Source organism: Vipera berus, assembly GCF_964194415.1.
Source record: "Vipera berus genome assembly, chromosome: 16".
NCBI lineage: Eukaryota > Metazoa > Chordata > Lepidosauria > Squamata > Viperidae > Vipera > Vipera berus.
The window spans coordinates 2,025,083-2,041,342 of record NC_138219.1 but is presented as its reverse complement, the minus strand read 5'-3'; the positions used below and the strand labels follow the sequence as shown (position 1 = coordinate 2,041,342).

The following is a 16,260-nucleotide window of genomic DNA, read 5'->3' as shown; positions in this document are numbered from 1 at the left end:
TTGAAATGATTTTGTTGTAAGAGAAATCACTGGAGATTTTCAACAATTAGATTGGACAAACATTTGACCAGATCTGTATGAGATTTCCTGCCTTGGGAAGGGGTTGGACTAGATCTCCAAGGCCCCTTCCACATATAGGATTCAGTTATTCTAAATGGCTTGAAATGTTTAGAAATGTAAAGCAAAAGGTTTAGGCAGCCATTCTTCTTTTTATTTTACTGCACTGAAAAAAGTCAGAAGTCAGTATTTTTCCCCCTTTCTTTTTCTCTCTCTTTCCACCTTTTTTTCTCTCTTTTCACTGTTTGTATTTGTATTTTATTCTACAACACACTTTAATAAAACATGGCAGGGGGAAAAGTAACCCTAAGGGATGATTTCAGCCAGAGGCAGCTTTTTCTAGTATCGTAAGGTAGGAGTGTGTCAAATGTGACAGAGAATGTCTATTCAAGGTGACTCTTAAACCTCCACTGTTTATGGAGACTGTATTAGAGCAAACAGAAATCCAGTTTTTTCCTACTTACAAATGGGATTTTATTTTATTTTATTTTATTTATTTTTTGTGATTTAGCTGGCATCTGTCCTGAAGCCATTGTAGTCACAGGATGAAAGAAAGAAGCTGGTTTCTGAGCAGCTTTGCATATTTGTGCATTGGCCTATTTTGTAAAAGCATGGAAAAATAATAAATGAGGTGCAGATTAGGGTACAAACCAGGAGAGAAATGAGATCCTCACTTTGCAACGGCACAGGATTTTATTGGCATTTCATCCTCTAGAAGAGACAAGCAGAGGAAGTTTTAACATTTAGCAATCTGACACCTTTATGTTATGTTTAATGTAAATAAACCAAGAGCATCACACTGAAACCCATCAATCAACAACAGTTTCCCACTTCTGCTCTACTTTCCATATTTTGAAGCTTGGCAACTGTAAGGTGGGTGGACTTCAACTCCCAGAATTCCCCAGTCAGCATGATTTAATTGTATGGATTTCAATTCCCACAATTTCCTAGCCAACATGCTTTAAGATGGGTGGACTTCAGCTCCCATAATTCACCAGCCAGCATATTTTAAAATAGGTACACTTCAGCTCCCAGAATTCCCCAGCTCACTATGTCAGCTGGGGAATTCTGGGAGTTGAAGTCCACCCATCTTAAAGCTGCTGAGGCTAAGAAATACTGCTGTCATTTGTGTCTCAAAGCAAAACTATGAGGGGGGAAAAATCCTCCCCACATGCTCAGAGACACAGGACAGCCCCCCCTCTCAGCTTCTACACACCCACAACTGGAAGACCAACACATTTTGCACAGAGGCTTCCTAATTAACTGATCAGGGCCCGTTTTCCATGGGGGAGGGGGGAAAGAGAAGGGCTCAAAATGAACCCTTGGCACCTCCAGAAAAAATAAATAAAAACAGAGGCTTGCAAAAAAAAAAACAGGTCATGGTGCCTTGGAGGGCTTCAGTCTAAAAAAACCTCTCTGCACATCCCCAGAGACTCCCAGATCATCAAGAGAAGAGGTTTCCCCCCTCCCCCCCCCCCCCCGCATCAGCTTTGTTCCCTGCATGGCTATTTTTGCCAGTAATCTGCCAGGTCTCTGCAGTGTCATTAAAGCAGCTTTGCTCCTTGGACTGCAATCCCCATACTCCCCAGCCTCTGTGCCGGAGGGGTGCGGGGGCTGAGGTCCATACTCCTGAAAGCAAAGGTTTGGGGCAGAAAGTGAGGCTCCCCCCTCCCAATCCTTGCAGCCTGCCCCACCCAGCCCAGGCCTCCATTGCCTGCCTCCTCCTTCTCTAGGCTGGCTGCGGTTGCCTAGCAACCAGGCGCTGCACCACTGCAGGGATCCCTATGGCAAGGTAGGCCCCGTGGTTGCTTGCAAAGGTGGGGTGGGGGCTGAGTGTGCAAAACAGCAAGTGTGCATGGCACATGGCGCCTTCGCACATCACCGGGGCAGACCCACCCTTTGCCCTGAGCAAGAATTATTTTTGCAGGGTTTCCCCCCCCACCCCTCTCTGATGCAACATTTTTCTATAGTGGGCAGCTGTTTTTTTTCTTTAATTTTAGCTAGAAGACATGATTGTTGCAATCAATAGATCATTAGATTTTTCCTGGCAATATTCCCAAAACACAAAAATGGCTTCATTTTGGCTTGCCAGTTCTACAAATTAGCTGTGGCATCCCTCTAGCCCTCTTCATCCCTTGTAGTACCGTAATTAAGCTATCAGTTGTTAAAATTATGTTGTCTGGTTTAACATGGATATGGTGACCCTATTTTCTTGGAAAAAATGAAGCACTGATTTTGGAGAAAAAAAAGGAGCAAATCTGAAAGAGGTTGGTAAGGATAAAAGAAAAACATTGTGGATGTTTACAAATGGGTTTGCAAAGGGAAATTCCAGAGCGAGAAACCCTTTTTGCATTTTAACCTTTTTTATTTTTTTGAAATTAAATACAAATCTTAAAAAAAAGAAAGCAAAGGAAAACTTTACAGAAAGGCGTATTGTAAGAAAAATATCTGAAATCGAACTGTACAGGGAAATTTATTTTAAAAAGAGGATTGCACATCATAAAACTGAAATATTACAATGTAAAATTTAGGTAAATGTAAAATTGTGCGTTGGGAAAGACTGTGATGATTGTCCATATCAGTGTCCATACAGTGAAAGCTGAATGAGCAAGATAAGGGATAAAAGCCCATTTTTTAAAAAATAAATCAACTTAAAGGAGAACTTTCTAAAAAAAAAGCTGTCCTTTATAAAAAAGAATATACAGTCACCATAACCAGGATGTGAGAATTCAGACAATTACAATTTAGTCCATAAACTATGACTTAAAACAAGGTGTGGGTCTCTCTCCTTCGTTAGAATTTGTTAGAATTTCTTCTGCCATATCAATTCTCCCTATTTTAGCTCTTTATCCAGGGTTGCAAATATTTTGGTGTGAATATTGGTGTTAAATGTTCCCCGCCAGCCTTTGGCAACTTGGATTACAAGCCCATAATTCTCAGCGGGTTGGTGACGTTGAGAGCAATTGGTGAACACCCTGTCATTTCATATCCTGTATTTGGCATGTGCTGTTTACATGTTTATAGGATAAATACTGATGATTTTGCTAGTCTGTGTAATGCAAATTCAGCCTTTTTTTCCTTTAAAGCAAGATTTATGGAACCATCTTCCGGTTGAGCTCCGGATGGCGCCCGATCTCCGCTCCTTCCGGCGCGACCTTAAAACCTATCTCTTTAAACAAGCTGGCCTGGCCTGATGGGATGGGGTGGGATTTTTATTAACGACTTCAATTTTAAATTTGTATTATCTCTGGGCATTGTTTAATTATGTTTTAATAATCTAATTTTAACTTTTGTATCTAATTTTTATGTATTGCCCTGTTCACCGCCCTGAGTCTCTTGAGAGAAGGGCGGTATATAAATTAAATAAATAAATAAATAAATAAATAAATAAATAAATAAATAAATAAATAAATAAATAAGATTATAGTAAAATAAATCTCCCTTCAGGATTCATCTTGACTCACACTCTTGTGAGTCTGCTCTATTGTTTATACAGGCATTCCTCAACTTAGGACCATTTATTTAGAGACCTTTGAAATTATAACGGCACTGAAAAAAGTGACTTATGACCGTTTCTCACACTTATGACTTTGCAGCATCCTCAGGGTCACGTGATCAAACTTCAGATGATTGGCAACTGGCATGTACTTATGATGGTTGCAGCGTCCCGAGATCACGTGATCCCCTTTTGTGACCTTCTGACCAGCAAAGTCAATGGTGGAAGCCAGATTCACTTAACAAACTTAACAATTGCAGTGACTCGCTTAACAACTGCAGCAAGAAAGGTTTTAAAATGAGTCAAAAGTCACGTAAGACCTGTCTTGCTTAGCTGGGATCAGTTGTGGTTGTTAAATGGAGAACTACTCCTCACCTTATAATTACGTATTTAGAGACTGTTTGAAGTTACTGCGGTGCTGAAAAAAGTGAGTTACGACTGGTCCTTACACTTGCGAGCATCAAAAGGGTCCCCATCATCAAGTGATGAGATCTTGGCTTCCGACTCGCACTTAAGACAATTGCAACGTATTGCAGTCACATGATCGCCATTTGCCACGTTCCCAGATGGCTTTTGACGATCAAAATCAAGGGGGAAATCGGCAGGGAAGGTTGCAAATCATGGTCCCGTGATTCCTTACTTAACAATCACACCACTTAACGATGAATTTGCCAGTTCCAATTTTGGTTGTAAATTGAAGTAATCTGGCTAATTCAAGGTTAGTACCTGTTAACTACATTTGACATTGCTTTTTTAAAAAGAAAAATCCTTACAGTCAAATGCCCCCCTAAGAGGGGGCTGGTAGGCTTCTCTCTCCCTTGCTGCCCCACCAACTTCCTGTTCCAATTAATGTTTAATTTAAGGAACTGAAATGCAAAGCAAAAAACGAACCTCTAGCATCCCCTATATTCCAATGTCTCTCTTTTAGGACTAACGCTCCGAGCTGCAAAACTCTGAGCAACCACTAGATGGCTCCAAACAGAGAGTATCTAGAATCTCTTTGCTGCCACCTAGTGGCATCCAAATATTCAGCCCAACCACCTAAATAAAGTCAACCATTGAATGAACATAATCATCCATTTAGGAGTAAGATCCATTAAAGATCATTCAAGAGAGTTCCAACCTAGAACTAAGGAGAAATTTCCTAACAGTGAGAACAACCAGACAGTAGAATGTCTTCCCTCCAGAAGTTGGGATGCTCCATCATTAGAGGTTTTTAAGAAGAGATTTGTCCGGAATGGAATAAGGTCTCCTGTTCAGGCAGGGTTGACTAGAAGACTTCCAAAATCTCTTCCTCTGAATAGTGATGCCCATTTTCCATGTCACCCTCTCCAGCCTTCATCTGGCCTGTCCCAACTCTTGACGAAGACCAGAATGTCCGCCTCAGGTGGAAGCCGCTGGGAATGGGAGCCGGTGGTCCGCAGCGACCTCTTAGCTCGGGGCTTCCATTCCTGCAACATGGTGCAAGGAAAGCTCCTGATCTTTGGGGGGCTGAAGACCCAGGACACTCAGGAGCCCCCCATGGGAGATGTGGTGACCTTTGACCCATCCGCCCAGACGGTGCGCACGCTGGCTCTGGAACACGGCTACCGTCGCAGTCACCACGAGGCGGTGGTGCTGGGCGACCGCTTGCTGTGTGTGGTAGGTGGGTGGGATGGATCCCGCAGGGTTTCGGATGTCTGCACTTTCGATGCGGAGCGGAAGCAGTGGGAAGGCTGGACCGCCAGAACATCCGAGACCCCCGTGGGGCTGAGTAGCCATACCTGCACCAAGCTGGCCGAGCATGAATTGCTGGTGGTGGGCCGGGAGGGGGGCCTACGCACCCAGCGGCGTTATGCCAGCATTTTCACGTTGCACCTGCAGCCTAGCAGCAAGACTTACTGGTAAGTCCCACTCAGTCCCTGGCGTAATCAAAAAAACAGATCCGTGAACATCTGGAAATAAATAAAATTATAACTAGTAGCCAGCCTGGGTTTGTTAAAAACAGATTGTGCCAAACCAATCTTTTCATTCCTGGACAAAGTGACTAAATATGTAGACCAGCAAAATGCTGTGGACATAGTGTATTTAGACTCCAGCAAGATATTTGACAAAGTAGACCACAACCTATTTCTTGGTAAGCTAAAAAAAATGTGGGATAGACAACATGAACACTCGATGGATTTGTAACTGGCTAAACAAACCATACTCGACGAGTGGCCCTTAATGGAACTATATCCACATGGAGACAAGTAAGCAGTGGGGTACCACAAGGCTCTGTCTTAGGCCCAGTACTCTTCAACATCTTCATAAATGACTTAGAAGAGGGAATAGAAGGGGAACTCATCAAATTTGCAGATGACACTAAGCTCCAGGAATAGCCAACACCCCTGAAGACAACTTCAGGATATAAAATGATCTTGACAGATTGAACAATGGGCCCTATCAAACAACATGAAATTCAGTGTGGAGAAAAGCAAGGATTGACACCTAGGCAGGAAAATCCAAAGGTACAACTACAGATTAGGTGAAACCTGGCTCAGAAATAGTACAGCAACTGTGAGAGGGACTTTGGAGTCCTAGTGGACGATCACTTAAACATGAGCCAGCCATGTGCGGCAGCAGCCAAAAAAGTGAATACAATCCTTGGTTGTATAAACAGAGGCATAGAATCAAAATCATGTGAAATATTAGTGCCGCTTTATAAATCCTTAAGGGACGCGGTGGCTCAGTGGGTTAGGACGCTGAGCTTGTCGATCAGAAGGTTGGCAGTTTGGCAGGTTGAATCCCGAGTGCCGCATAACAGAGGGAGCGCCTGTTACTCGTCCCAGCTTCTGCCAACCTAGCAGTTCGAAAGCACGTAAAAATGCAAGTAGAAAAACAGGGACCACTACGGTGGGAAGGTAACAGCGTTCCGTGCGCCTTTGGCGTCTAGTCATTCCAGCCACATGACCACGGAGACGTCCTCAGACAAGCGCTGGCTCTTCGGCTTTGAAACGGAGATGAGCCCCTAGAGTTGGAAACGACTAGCATGCATGTACGGGGGAACCTTTACCTTTATAAATCCTTGGTAAGGGCCACATTTGTCTGAAAAGGTATAGGGTGTAGGAGGTTGGACTAGAAGACCTCCAAGATCCCTCCAGCTCTGTTCTGATTGAGGTCCCACTTGCCTGGCCAATATAGACATACGGCTGGGTTCATCCATGGCAGTGTTTCTCAGCCTTAGCCAGTTGAAGATGTGTGGACTTCAACTCCCAGAATCTCCCAGAATTATAGTAGTGTGCTAGAGCAGGGGTCCACAACTCCCTGTCTGTGGACCAGTACTGGGCCACGGCATGCCAGAAATTGGTCCGCACAAACAAGCAAAGCCCTATCCGCAGGATGCAGGCAGTTCATGAAACCAGGCCCCCTCCAGTCTGCAGAAAAACCTCTCTCCATGGAAGTGGTCCCTGGTGCTCAAAAGGTTGGGGACCTCATGGTTAACAAACCACCATGAATGTTTCCCTAACATGCTAAACCAAATGTACAAAAGGCAACTGCGCTTCCTTTGTTTTTTTCCTTGAAGAGGTTTTGCTTCTCATCCAAGAAGCTTCTTCAGTTCTTCTTCAGCTTCACTTCAAAACTGAAGAAGCTTCTTGGATGAGAAGTGAAATGTCTTCCAAGAAAAAGAAAGTAAGTCCAGTTGCGTTTTTGAAAAAGCACCTTTGGAACAACCATGGCCCGGATGACTGGGAACCCCCGCAGACATGCTAAACCCAAGCAAACCACTACACACGGCACGCATGCAAAGACATTGTGCATTTTGTAAACCAAGACTGAGCACAAGCTAAGGGTATCGGGCGGATAAGGAATGCAAAATGCGAATGCAATTATACAACTGAAGGTGATACATTTGCATTTTGCATTGTTTAAATGACACTTCGTTTGCATCAAAGCTTATTCTCAGCAGAAGCGAAAATGAGCTTTTAAAAGCAGGCAGAAGAACTTGATCCATTGAAAGTCAAAATCTTTGCCTTCTCCTCTTCCTCCTTCTCTTCCCCTTCCCTCTTCTTCCTCCTCTTCTCCTTCATCTCCTCCTCCTCCTCCTCCTCCTCCTCCTCCAAGGTACAAAGAGGAGGAATCACGCACAGCCTCCCGAGCCGGCCACTCCGCCATGCTGCTGGAGGACTATGGCCCACGCGGGAAAAGCAGCGGCTACAAACTGCTGGTCTTCGGCGGGCGCGATTCTGCGGACTGTGATACGGCCAGACATTGGAGCAAAGGGAAGCTCCACGTGAGTGAGATGCCAACACAGATCGGTAGCTTAGAAGACAGAGCATAACAGAGTTGGAAGAGACTTTGCAGGTCGTCTTATCCAACCCCCTGTTCAAGCAGGAGACCCTATGTCCGTGGTGGTGAACCTATGGCATGCGTGCCACAGGTGGCACACAGAGCCCTCTCTGTGGACACGCGTGTTGTTGCCCCAGTCCTAGGCCTTCGGCTGGTTTTTATAAAACCTTTTCGTTTTAGGTTTCCATGCCTCGTGTGCAAAAAAAAAAAAAGGTTCAATCAATCAATTTCAACTTCTCACAGGGAAAAAAAAGATCTCGCAAAGTTGGAATTGATGGATTGACTTTTTAGTCCCACCCAGTCTGCCGTTACCACCGCGGCCACACCCACCCAATGGGCCACGCCCACTCAATGAGCCACGCCCACCCGGCACCCGATACATGTGGGTTTTGGGTTGCAATTTGGGCACCCGGTCTCTAAAAGGTTCGCCATCACTGCCCTATGTCATGCCAGACGACGACTGAGAAAGCCAAAACCCCCGGTGGAAATGGTTCCCAAACCTTAGGGTGGGCAAAATTACATGAGGGGTTTGAAGCAGGGGGCCTGCCGGTCAGGTGCCCCCCATAAAAGTCTTGCTGGGAGGGGAGGACAGCCATGGCACTCCCCCAAATCTCAGAGGTGGAGGATAAAGTCAGCCATATTGGGCAGGCTAACCCCAGCTTTGGGCCTGTGCTTCTCAACCTTGGCCACTTGAAGAAGGGTGGACTTCAACTCCCAGAATCCCCCAGCCGGCAGGGCTTGCAGCTGCATTTATGTATGATAAGGTTAACCACTTCAAAGGAAGTCAGTCGAAAAGTGCAGCATCCTTAAGGTCAGGGCCAGCCAAGCTATCTCTGCCTTTCGTTCCGCAGGTCGAGTCCGCCCAGGCCCCTGAGCTGACCGAGCAGCTCTCTCGCTTGGTGGGCACTGAAAGGGGGTCCCAGCAAGGACCCAAAGGCCTAAGGCACCATTCCTGCACGGTGGTCGGGCCCTTTGCGATCATTTTTGGGGGAGAGACCTTGGCGAGGGGCCGAGACGCCGTCTGCAATGATCTTTATATCTATGATGCCAGTAAGATATATTTTTTTTAATCTCTTCCTCTAACCCGGGGGCTTCCAAAGTTAGCCACTTGTAGACTTCAACTCCCAGAATTCCCCAGCCAGCGCATCTGAATTCTGGGAATTGAAATCCACAAGTCTTAAAAGTGGCCACGTTCGGAGAGCCCTGCTCTAACTTGTTGGGACTGACAGAACACAATCGGTTCTTCTCGTTTTTTGTTCTGCCACGCAACTTGTCCTGTTCAGCCCCTGCTGCGAGAAAATTAAAAAGAGCTCGCTTCAGCTCAGGAAATTGCAATGAGCAGCCTTGCCTTCTGAGATTGGAGCCTGCATTTGAAATTGCAAGTAGTCCCCAACTTACGACGTATGCACCATGGTGCCAAGTGGCTGAATTGCAATCGTGTCAGTGTGGGGACGTTGCAACGGTTGCTAAGGGCCAGTCCTAAGCCACTGTTTTCAGGGCTGTTGTAATTCTGAACAATCGTTCAAAGAACTCGAGGATTTACGAGTGTTTTGTTTCGTTCTTCCAGGAGCGTCACCAGCAAACTGGTTCCACTTCCCTTCTCCTAGCCATGTGCAGAAGAGATGCGGCCACCGAACGTGCCTCTGGAACGACAAGCTGTACGTGGTGGGTGGGTTTGGAGCTGACGGGAAGACCCCTTGTCCAGAGATCTGCAGCTTAAAGATCTTGCCATGAAACTGAGGATTTTGCTGACCAATTGGGGCCACCAAATGCTTCTTCCACCACTCCTGAAGGACCTCCTTCCCTGTTAGCGGTGGAAAGTGAGCCCACTCAGGTGGAGTAAACGCACCCACGCATGCCAGAAAGACCTCCGTTCTCTTTGTGCACAGAAATAAACATCTGACGCAAACCGAAAATGCCAGCAAGAAGTCGCCTCCTTAAATTTGAGATGTGTTCCCCATGTGCCCAATTTGTAAACAAAAGCTGACTTCCCCCCTCATAACGTGTCTCAAAAGTGTCTAGTTTTGATTTGATCTTTTAAAATAAAATCTAAAAAAAAAGGCAACTGGCCTGTATTTATGACGGTCGCAGTGTCCGGGGGTCACGTGATCCCCTTTTGCAACCTTCTGACAAGCAGTCAAGGGGGAAGCCAGATTCGCTTAACAACCGTGTTACTAACCGTATGACTAACTTAACAATTACAGTAATACCTGTGGCAAGGGAGGTTGTAAAATGGGGCTAGGTTTACTTAATAACTGTCTTGCTTAAGAATGGAAGTTTTTGGCTTAATTATGGTCAGACAGGACTACCTGCAGTGGCTTTTAGTGTATAAATTAAAGCAAATATATTTTCACATGAATATAGGTTTTGTGGAAAAAGGAGTTTTAAGAGAAGGAATGAAAAAAAAATTCTCCCAGAATCATAGACTCCCATTCTTTTTTTTTAAATTAAACCACTTTCTTGCTGCATTTTGGGGGAGGGTGAGAAGTGTCGCACAACTTCTCCAGTTGTGACAAGAGGAAAAAGACATTTCTGAATGCTGCTAGAGATAAAATAAGTCACCTTGCTCACTTTAAAAATGTGTTACACAAGAAATCAAGCACGCTTTTTACAAAATGAAACAATCCTAAATATTTCTTACAATTCGTTCTGTTGTTGGGGTTGTCTTAAGAGAAGGTTTGGGGCATGGCTTTCCCGAACCGACAGCTATGTTATCATCCATTTTGCCAGCGAGGGCACTTCCCATGTGCAAAAATGAAACTCCACAGACACTGTGCAGAATTTCACCTTAGCCATTGTCCTCATTCCCTCCCTTGTCTCGCTTAAGAATGGAGAGTTTGGTCAAGGAACCAAAATGTGCTTTAGCTGGTGTGGCTTCTCTTATCTCAAATGTTTCTCTAGGTTACTTTAAGATGGGTGAACTTCAACTCCCAGAATTCCCCAGCCAGCCATGACCATTTTCTGTCTCTCAATCCTTAGAATGGAGAGATTGCAGAGAAAGGGATCATATGAGTAAGAAGGTATACATCAGACATACAAAAGGAATGTGTAATCACCAGGGAATTGCTGGCTGAGGAATTCTGGGAGTTGAAATCCACATGTCTTAAAGTTGAGAATCACTGGCCCGGACACAGACACACCCTACCACCATGCTTTGGAGACAATCCTAGACTTGCATGCTTGCCTAAATTTCACAACAAACCAACATTTATTTAACAAAACACAGTGTAAGATGACCCTATAACATCCATAGTGATAACGGTGGGAATCTTTTGAGATCCAAAGTTGCAACTGTGGGTTGAGGGAGGGGGAGGGGGGGTCAAGTCCTTCCATACAAGTCCACTCTTCTCCTTAAGAGACCAGGACTCCTGCTGAGCTGGATTTGGCAGCTGCCCCCTCTGGGCTGTCTTTGGCAGGTGGCTTCTGCTCTTCCTCACCCATCAGACGAATGTTGTGCTTCTCACGGAACTCATTCAGCTCCCGGCCTTTGGTCTGCAGCTGCTGGCTCAGGGTCTCGATGATCTTGTTGATCTGCAGGGGGGGGCAGAGGGAAGAGGCAGTAAGAGTCAGCCAATGGGGTGGCTGTAAGTTCAAGGCCCGCCTTAGCCACGAAAGGCAGCTGGGTGACCTTAGGCCGGTCATTCTCTCTCAGCCCAGCCCACCTCACAGGGTTGTTGTTATAGGGGAAAATAAGAGGAAGGAGGAGGATTAGGTATGTTCGCCACCTTGGATTATTTGTTAAAAATAATAAGGGAGGTAGGGAGGAAAGGAAGGAACTCTTTTCACTTTCCTTGAAGAGGCAGGGCTCCGTTGTGGTCATAAGTCAGAGACAACCTGTATTCATTAAAGATGCCAGAGAGACCTTTGCTGTCTCACGGAGAGTTGGAGAGGCTACCTAATGTCTGAACAGCACTATCTATTCTCATCTGTCTGTCTATCTACCTCTATCATCTATCTATCTATCTATCTATCTATCTATCTATCTATCTATCTATCTATCTACTCTTCTATCTCTTCTATCTACTCTCATCTCATCTATCTCTTTCTTACTCTCATCTATCTACTCTCATCTATCTTACTCTCATCTATCCTATCCTATCCCATGTCTTTCTGTCTATCTATCTAGTATGTCTCTATCTATCCATCCATCCATCTACATCTATCTATCTATCTATCTATCTATCTATCTATCTATCTATCTATCTATCTATCTATCTATCTATCTATCTATCTATCTATCTATCTATCTAATCCATCTATCTCGCTGTCAAGCAATTCTGGCTTACCTGCTCCTTGTTGTTTTCCAGGGCTGGGAGAACCTCCTTGACGGTGCGCTCCACCAACACCCCCCCCACCATGCGGAAGCACTTCTTGGTCGGGTCCACCTCTCTGAGTGTTTCAATGACCAACCTGCACAGGAGACGAAAACGGCAAGCTTAGTTCAACAACTCCAGACGAGGCCAACACAAGTGATCTAGAATCTAGAAATCAGGGAGCCCACAAATCAGTTTACAGACTTGCATCTTGAAGCCTCATTGCTGCCCAGGGGCATCATATTTTGCATACAGATAGTCCTCGACTTACGACTGTTTGTTGTGTGACCATGTGAAATTTCAAGAGCGCCGAAAAAAGTGCTTTGACTGTTTCTCACACTTACAACTGTTGCAGCATCCCCGTGGCCATGTGATCAAAACTGAGACGCTTGGCAACTGACTCATATTTATGATGGTTACAGTGTCCTGGGGTCACGGGATCCCCTTCTGCGACCTTATTAGAAGCAAAGTCACTTAACAACCGTGTTACTAAGTGAACTGCAGTGATTCATTTAACAACAATGGCAAGAAAAGTCGTAAGGGAGGCAAAACTCCCAGTACGCTCACACAGAGAAGGCCTCCTCAGGGTACCGTCAGCTAGGCAATGTCGGCTGGCGACCCCCAGGGGGAGGGCCTTCTCTGTGGGAGCGCCAACCCTATGGAATCAGCTCCCCCCTGAGCTTCGGATGGCCCAAAACCTCCAATCCTTTCGCCGCGGCCTCAAAACACACCTGTTCCACCAGGCTGACCTAGACTGACAGGCATTTTAATTAATTTATATTTAGTATTTTAAATTCATTTTTAAAATTCTCTAATTTTAATTTACTGCACTGATGTTCTCAATTTCATTTTTATCTTGATTTCTGTACTTATTATATGTTTTGTTGTTAGCCGCCCTGAGTCCTTCGGGAGATAGGGCGGGATATAAATCCCATAAATAAATAAATAAATAAATAAATAAATAAATAAATAAATAAATAAATAAATAAATAAATAAATAAATAAATAAATAAAACTCACTTAACAGCTGTCATGCTTATCAACAGACATTTGTGGCTCAATTGTGGTCATAGGTCAAGAACTACCTGTACTAGGTGGATCTGGGTTACCCTAATTTAATTGCAACCAAAGCAGAAAAAAGCAGACTTTTTTTCCTCTGCCAAGAATCAAGAAAATCCCCACTTTTCATTTGTGGTCATGACATACTTGTGTTCGTTCAGTTCCATCTCCAGCTCCGCTGCCTTCGAAGCGAGACCTCTTTGCTCCTGACGGAGGCGGTTGAATCCTGCTACCACCTGGAAGGGAAAATTACACCTATGTTGATGAACAAGAACTGCTTTTATTTGTTCTTTCTAGCCTGCCTCATCCCGTCCTCTCTTTTGTGCATAAATTTTAGACGGTAAACAGCCCTGGTGTCTTTGGTTTCCTGCTGAGCATTCATGACAACCATCCCTGTGTATATTACCAAGGAGAGAAGTGTAACTCCTATCAGCTTCCCAGTCCAATTACATATTGTAGTATCTTTTATTGTATTTACTAACTTTATATGCCACCTGCGTCACTATCCAGAATGAGCCTGGATGGCTTTTTGTTGTTGTTAACTGCGAAGTCGTGTCCGACCCCTCGCGACCCCATGGACAACGTTCCTCCAGGCCTTCCTGTCCTCTACCATCTTCTGGAGTCCATTTAGGCTCAAGCCTACTGCTTCAGGGACTCCATCCAGCCACTTCCTTCTCTGTCGTCCCCTTCTTCTCTTGCCCTCCACCTTTCCCAGCATGAGGCTCTTCTCCAGTGAGTCCTTCCTTCTCCTTAGCTGGCCAAAGGATTTGAGTTTCCAATTCAGGATCTGGCCTTCTAAAGAGCAGTCAGGGTGGATCTCCTCTAGGACTGACTGGTTTGATCACCTTGCAGTCCAAGGGACTCGCAGGAGTTTTCTCCATCACCGTAGTGCTGGATGGCTTACCATGGCTAATTAAATCAGAAGCCCCTGTTGGGAGTCGGGAAGGGGGGAACTTTGTGTAATGTTTTCAGTAACTAGGAATGTCTTTGATTAATGTTTCTAGTTCTCTGAAGCAACAAAACCTTCTCCATGTGGCATGTGGATTGTGATAAGAACCAGTTCAAACCAGCCAGAGACAAGGCCTGTGCAAAGATCTGAACTCTAGCAACTTGTAAACTCACTACAATGTGGGAAACCCACCACCTGAATATGAAATTGAGCCCACACCCATGTCTCCATTCGCATTAGCTGTGATTGGCACCAACGTCCAGCGGAGGCGGCAGGTCTGTCATCAGTGACTGAGCTTAAACATTCTTGGGATAAACACACATCCGCCGTAGAACAAACATTTTAAAATAAAACATAAAAAACAATGAAAAATAATAAATTAAAAATAAGACAAAAAAACCCTTGCAGAGCAGACTCAATAGATCTTTTCTGCCCTCAGTTTTCGACACAGGTCGCCCTCCACTTAGAAGCACAAAGGAGCCCAAAATTTCTATCGCTAAGTGGGACCGTTGTTAAGTGAATTTTACCACCTTTCTTGCTACAATTGTTAAAGTGAATCATTGCGGTTGTTACGTTAGTAAAATGGTTGTTAAGTGAATATGGCTTCCCCTATTGACTTTTTTTTTAAAAATTCCATTTATATCCCGCCCTTCTCAGGGCGGCTTACAAGCTTAGCAGTAGCCTTCATTCTATGTATATGCCTGCTTATTAGGGCTTTGCCTGTCAGAAAGTCACAAAAGGGGATCACGTGACCCTGGGACACTGCGACCGTCGTAAATGTGTGTTGTGATTCAGGGTCAGCCTGTGGGTTCGGCAGTTGGGTCGGATGACTCAGAGGAGGAGGAGGAGGGGGGTGTTGAAGAACTTGCTGATGATGGCTTTGAGGCTCCGCAGAGCCCCCAGCCAGGCCCCTCCCACCTGGTGGAGACCCAGCTGTGTGAGCCTGACAGCGTGGATGAAGATGACCCACAGCTGGCCCTGTTCAAGGACGCCCGACGCAGGAGGCAGTCAGTCAGGAGTAAACAGAGGGAGGCAATGGGGCACCTCGGAAGGAGGCACAGAGAAGCCACGCCCTGAACTGTATTTAAGGGGAATGTGTGGGAGGGCTGGTTTGCTGAAGGCAACCGCTTGGATTGTTCCTGCTTCTTAGCTCGTGTTTTATGGTTGGTGTCTTGTCTTGCTCTTGTTTTATGTGAATAAATTTGGCAGGCTTTATTCCAGCCTCTTGCCATTTGTAAAGGGGTCGTCCCTGCTTTTGCTGCAGGGCCGGTAGCAGGCTGGTACAGAACAATGTGAGTCAGTGGCCAAACATCCAAATGTACAATCCTGGGGATGCTGCAATGGTCACAAGTGTGAAAAGTGGTCACGAGTCACTTTATTCAGTGCCGTTGTAACTTGGAACGGTCGTTAAGCCGAGGACTGCCTGCATTTCTATGACATTCTGCCCCCACGGGCTCAGCAACCAGCGAAGCCTGCCAGGCCCAGATCAGGATTTGAATGACCCGCCGCCCAGACTGACCGAGCGAGAGGGGCAGCTATAGAAAATGGATCACGAATAAAAAGGAAGAATAAATAAAAAGAAATCAAGGTGGCTCAACGTCCCCTAAGAGCCTCGTGACAGGCCTTGGAGATGGGACTCTGCACACGCTCGGGGGAGAGAAGCAGCATCATCGCCCGTGGCAACCGCGTCCAACCGCCTTCTTCTGCTCGGCTGGGCGCTCTGCACATGCCCAGGAGCCCGCCTCTCGGCTCGCTCCTGCTCCCAGCCCCCACAACGCGGTACCTGCTCGGGGGTCAAAGGCTTCGCTGCCCCGCCGCCGCCCGCAGGACCCGCCTGAGACGCCGCCGGGCCGCTCTTGCTCTTGCCCTCCTCCGCCATCTTCGCCCTCCTCCCTCCGGCCGGGAGAAACACAACTTCCGGTGGGTCAGTCGTTCGGAGACCGGAAGCCGCCGTTGCGCCGTTTTGTCCGCCATCTTTGATGCGGGAATCTTGCTCTCCGCGCTCCTTTTTGCCGTAAATGGGAAAGTATCCACATTCAAAACCGAAATTCTACAACGGAGAGCGAACGTCACCCCGC

At 45.8% G+C, this 16,260-nt stretch overlaps 2 protein-coding genes across 3 annotated transcripts in view; one reads left to right on the top strand and one right to left on the bottom strand.

Moving 5' to 3' along the window:
• Positions 1-4,927: 4,927 nt before the first annotated feature.
• Positions 4,928-9,874, top strand: KLHDC9 (kelch domain containing 9; the record flags this gene model as incomplete). The annotated part of the gene is made up of 4 exons (XM_081341021.1): positions 4,928-5,436; positions 7,637-7,805; positions 8,713-8,911; positions 9,429-9,874. 4 exons carry the CDS (start codon positions 4,928-4,930, stop codon positions 9,593-9,595), a joined length of 1,044 nt encoding a protein of 347 aa, XP_081197147.1. The 3' UTR covers positions 9,596-9,874.
• Positions 9,875-10,404: 530 nt separating this feature from the next.
• DEDD (death effector domain containing) overlaps positions 10,405-16,260 on the bottom strand; it is a 41,925-nt gene continuing 36,069 nt past the window's right edge. The window contains exons 1-4 of one of the 2 annotated variants that reach the window (XM_081340927.1): positions 15,966-16,080; positions 13,381-13,469; positions 12,148-12,271; positions 11,047-11,392 (exon numbers count right to left, since the gene is read on the bottom strand). In XM_081340927.1, the coding sequence (XP_081197053.1) occupies positions 11,213-11,392; positions 12,148-12,271; positions 13,381-13,469; positions 15,966-16,061 (489 nt within the window). In that variant the 5' untranslated portion in view covers positions 16,062-16,080 and the 3' untranslated portion in view covers positions 11,047-11,212. Of the gene's footprint in view, positions 11,393-12,147; positions 12,272-13,380; positions 13,470-15,965; positions 16,081-16,260 lie in introns of those variants that run through there. The other variant, XM_081340928.1, reaches the window with a different exon arrangement.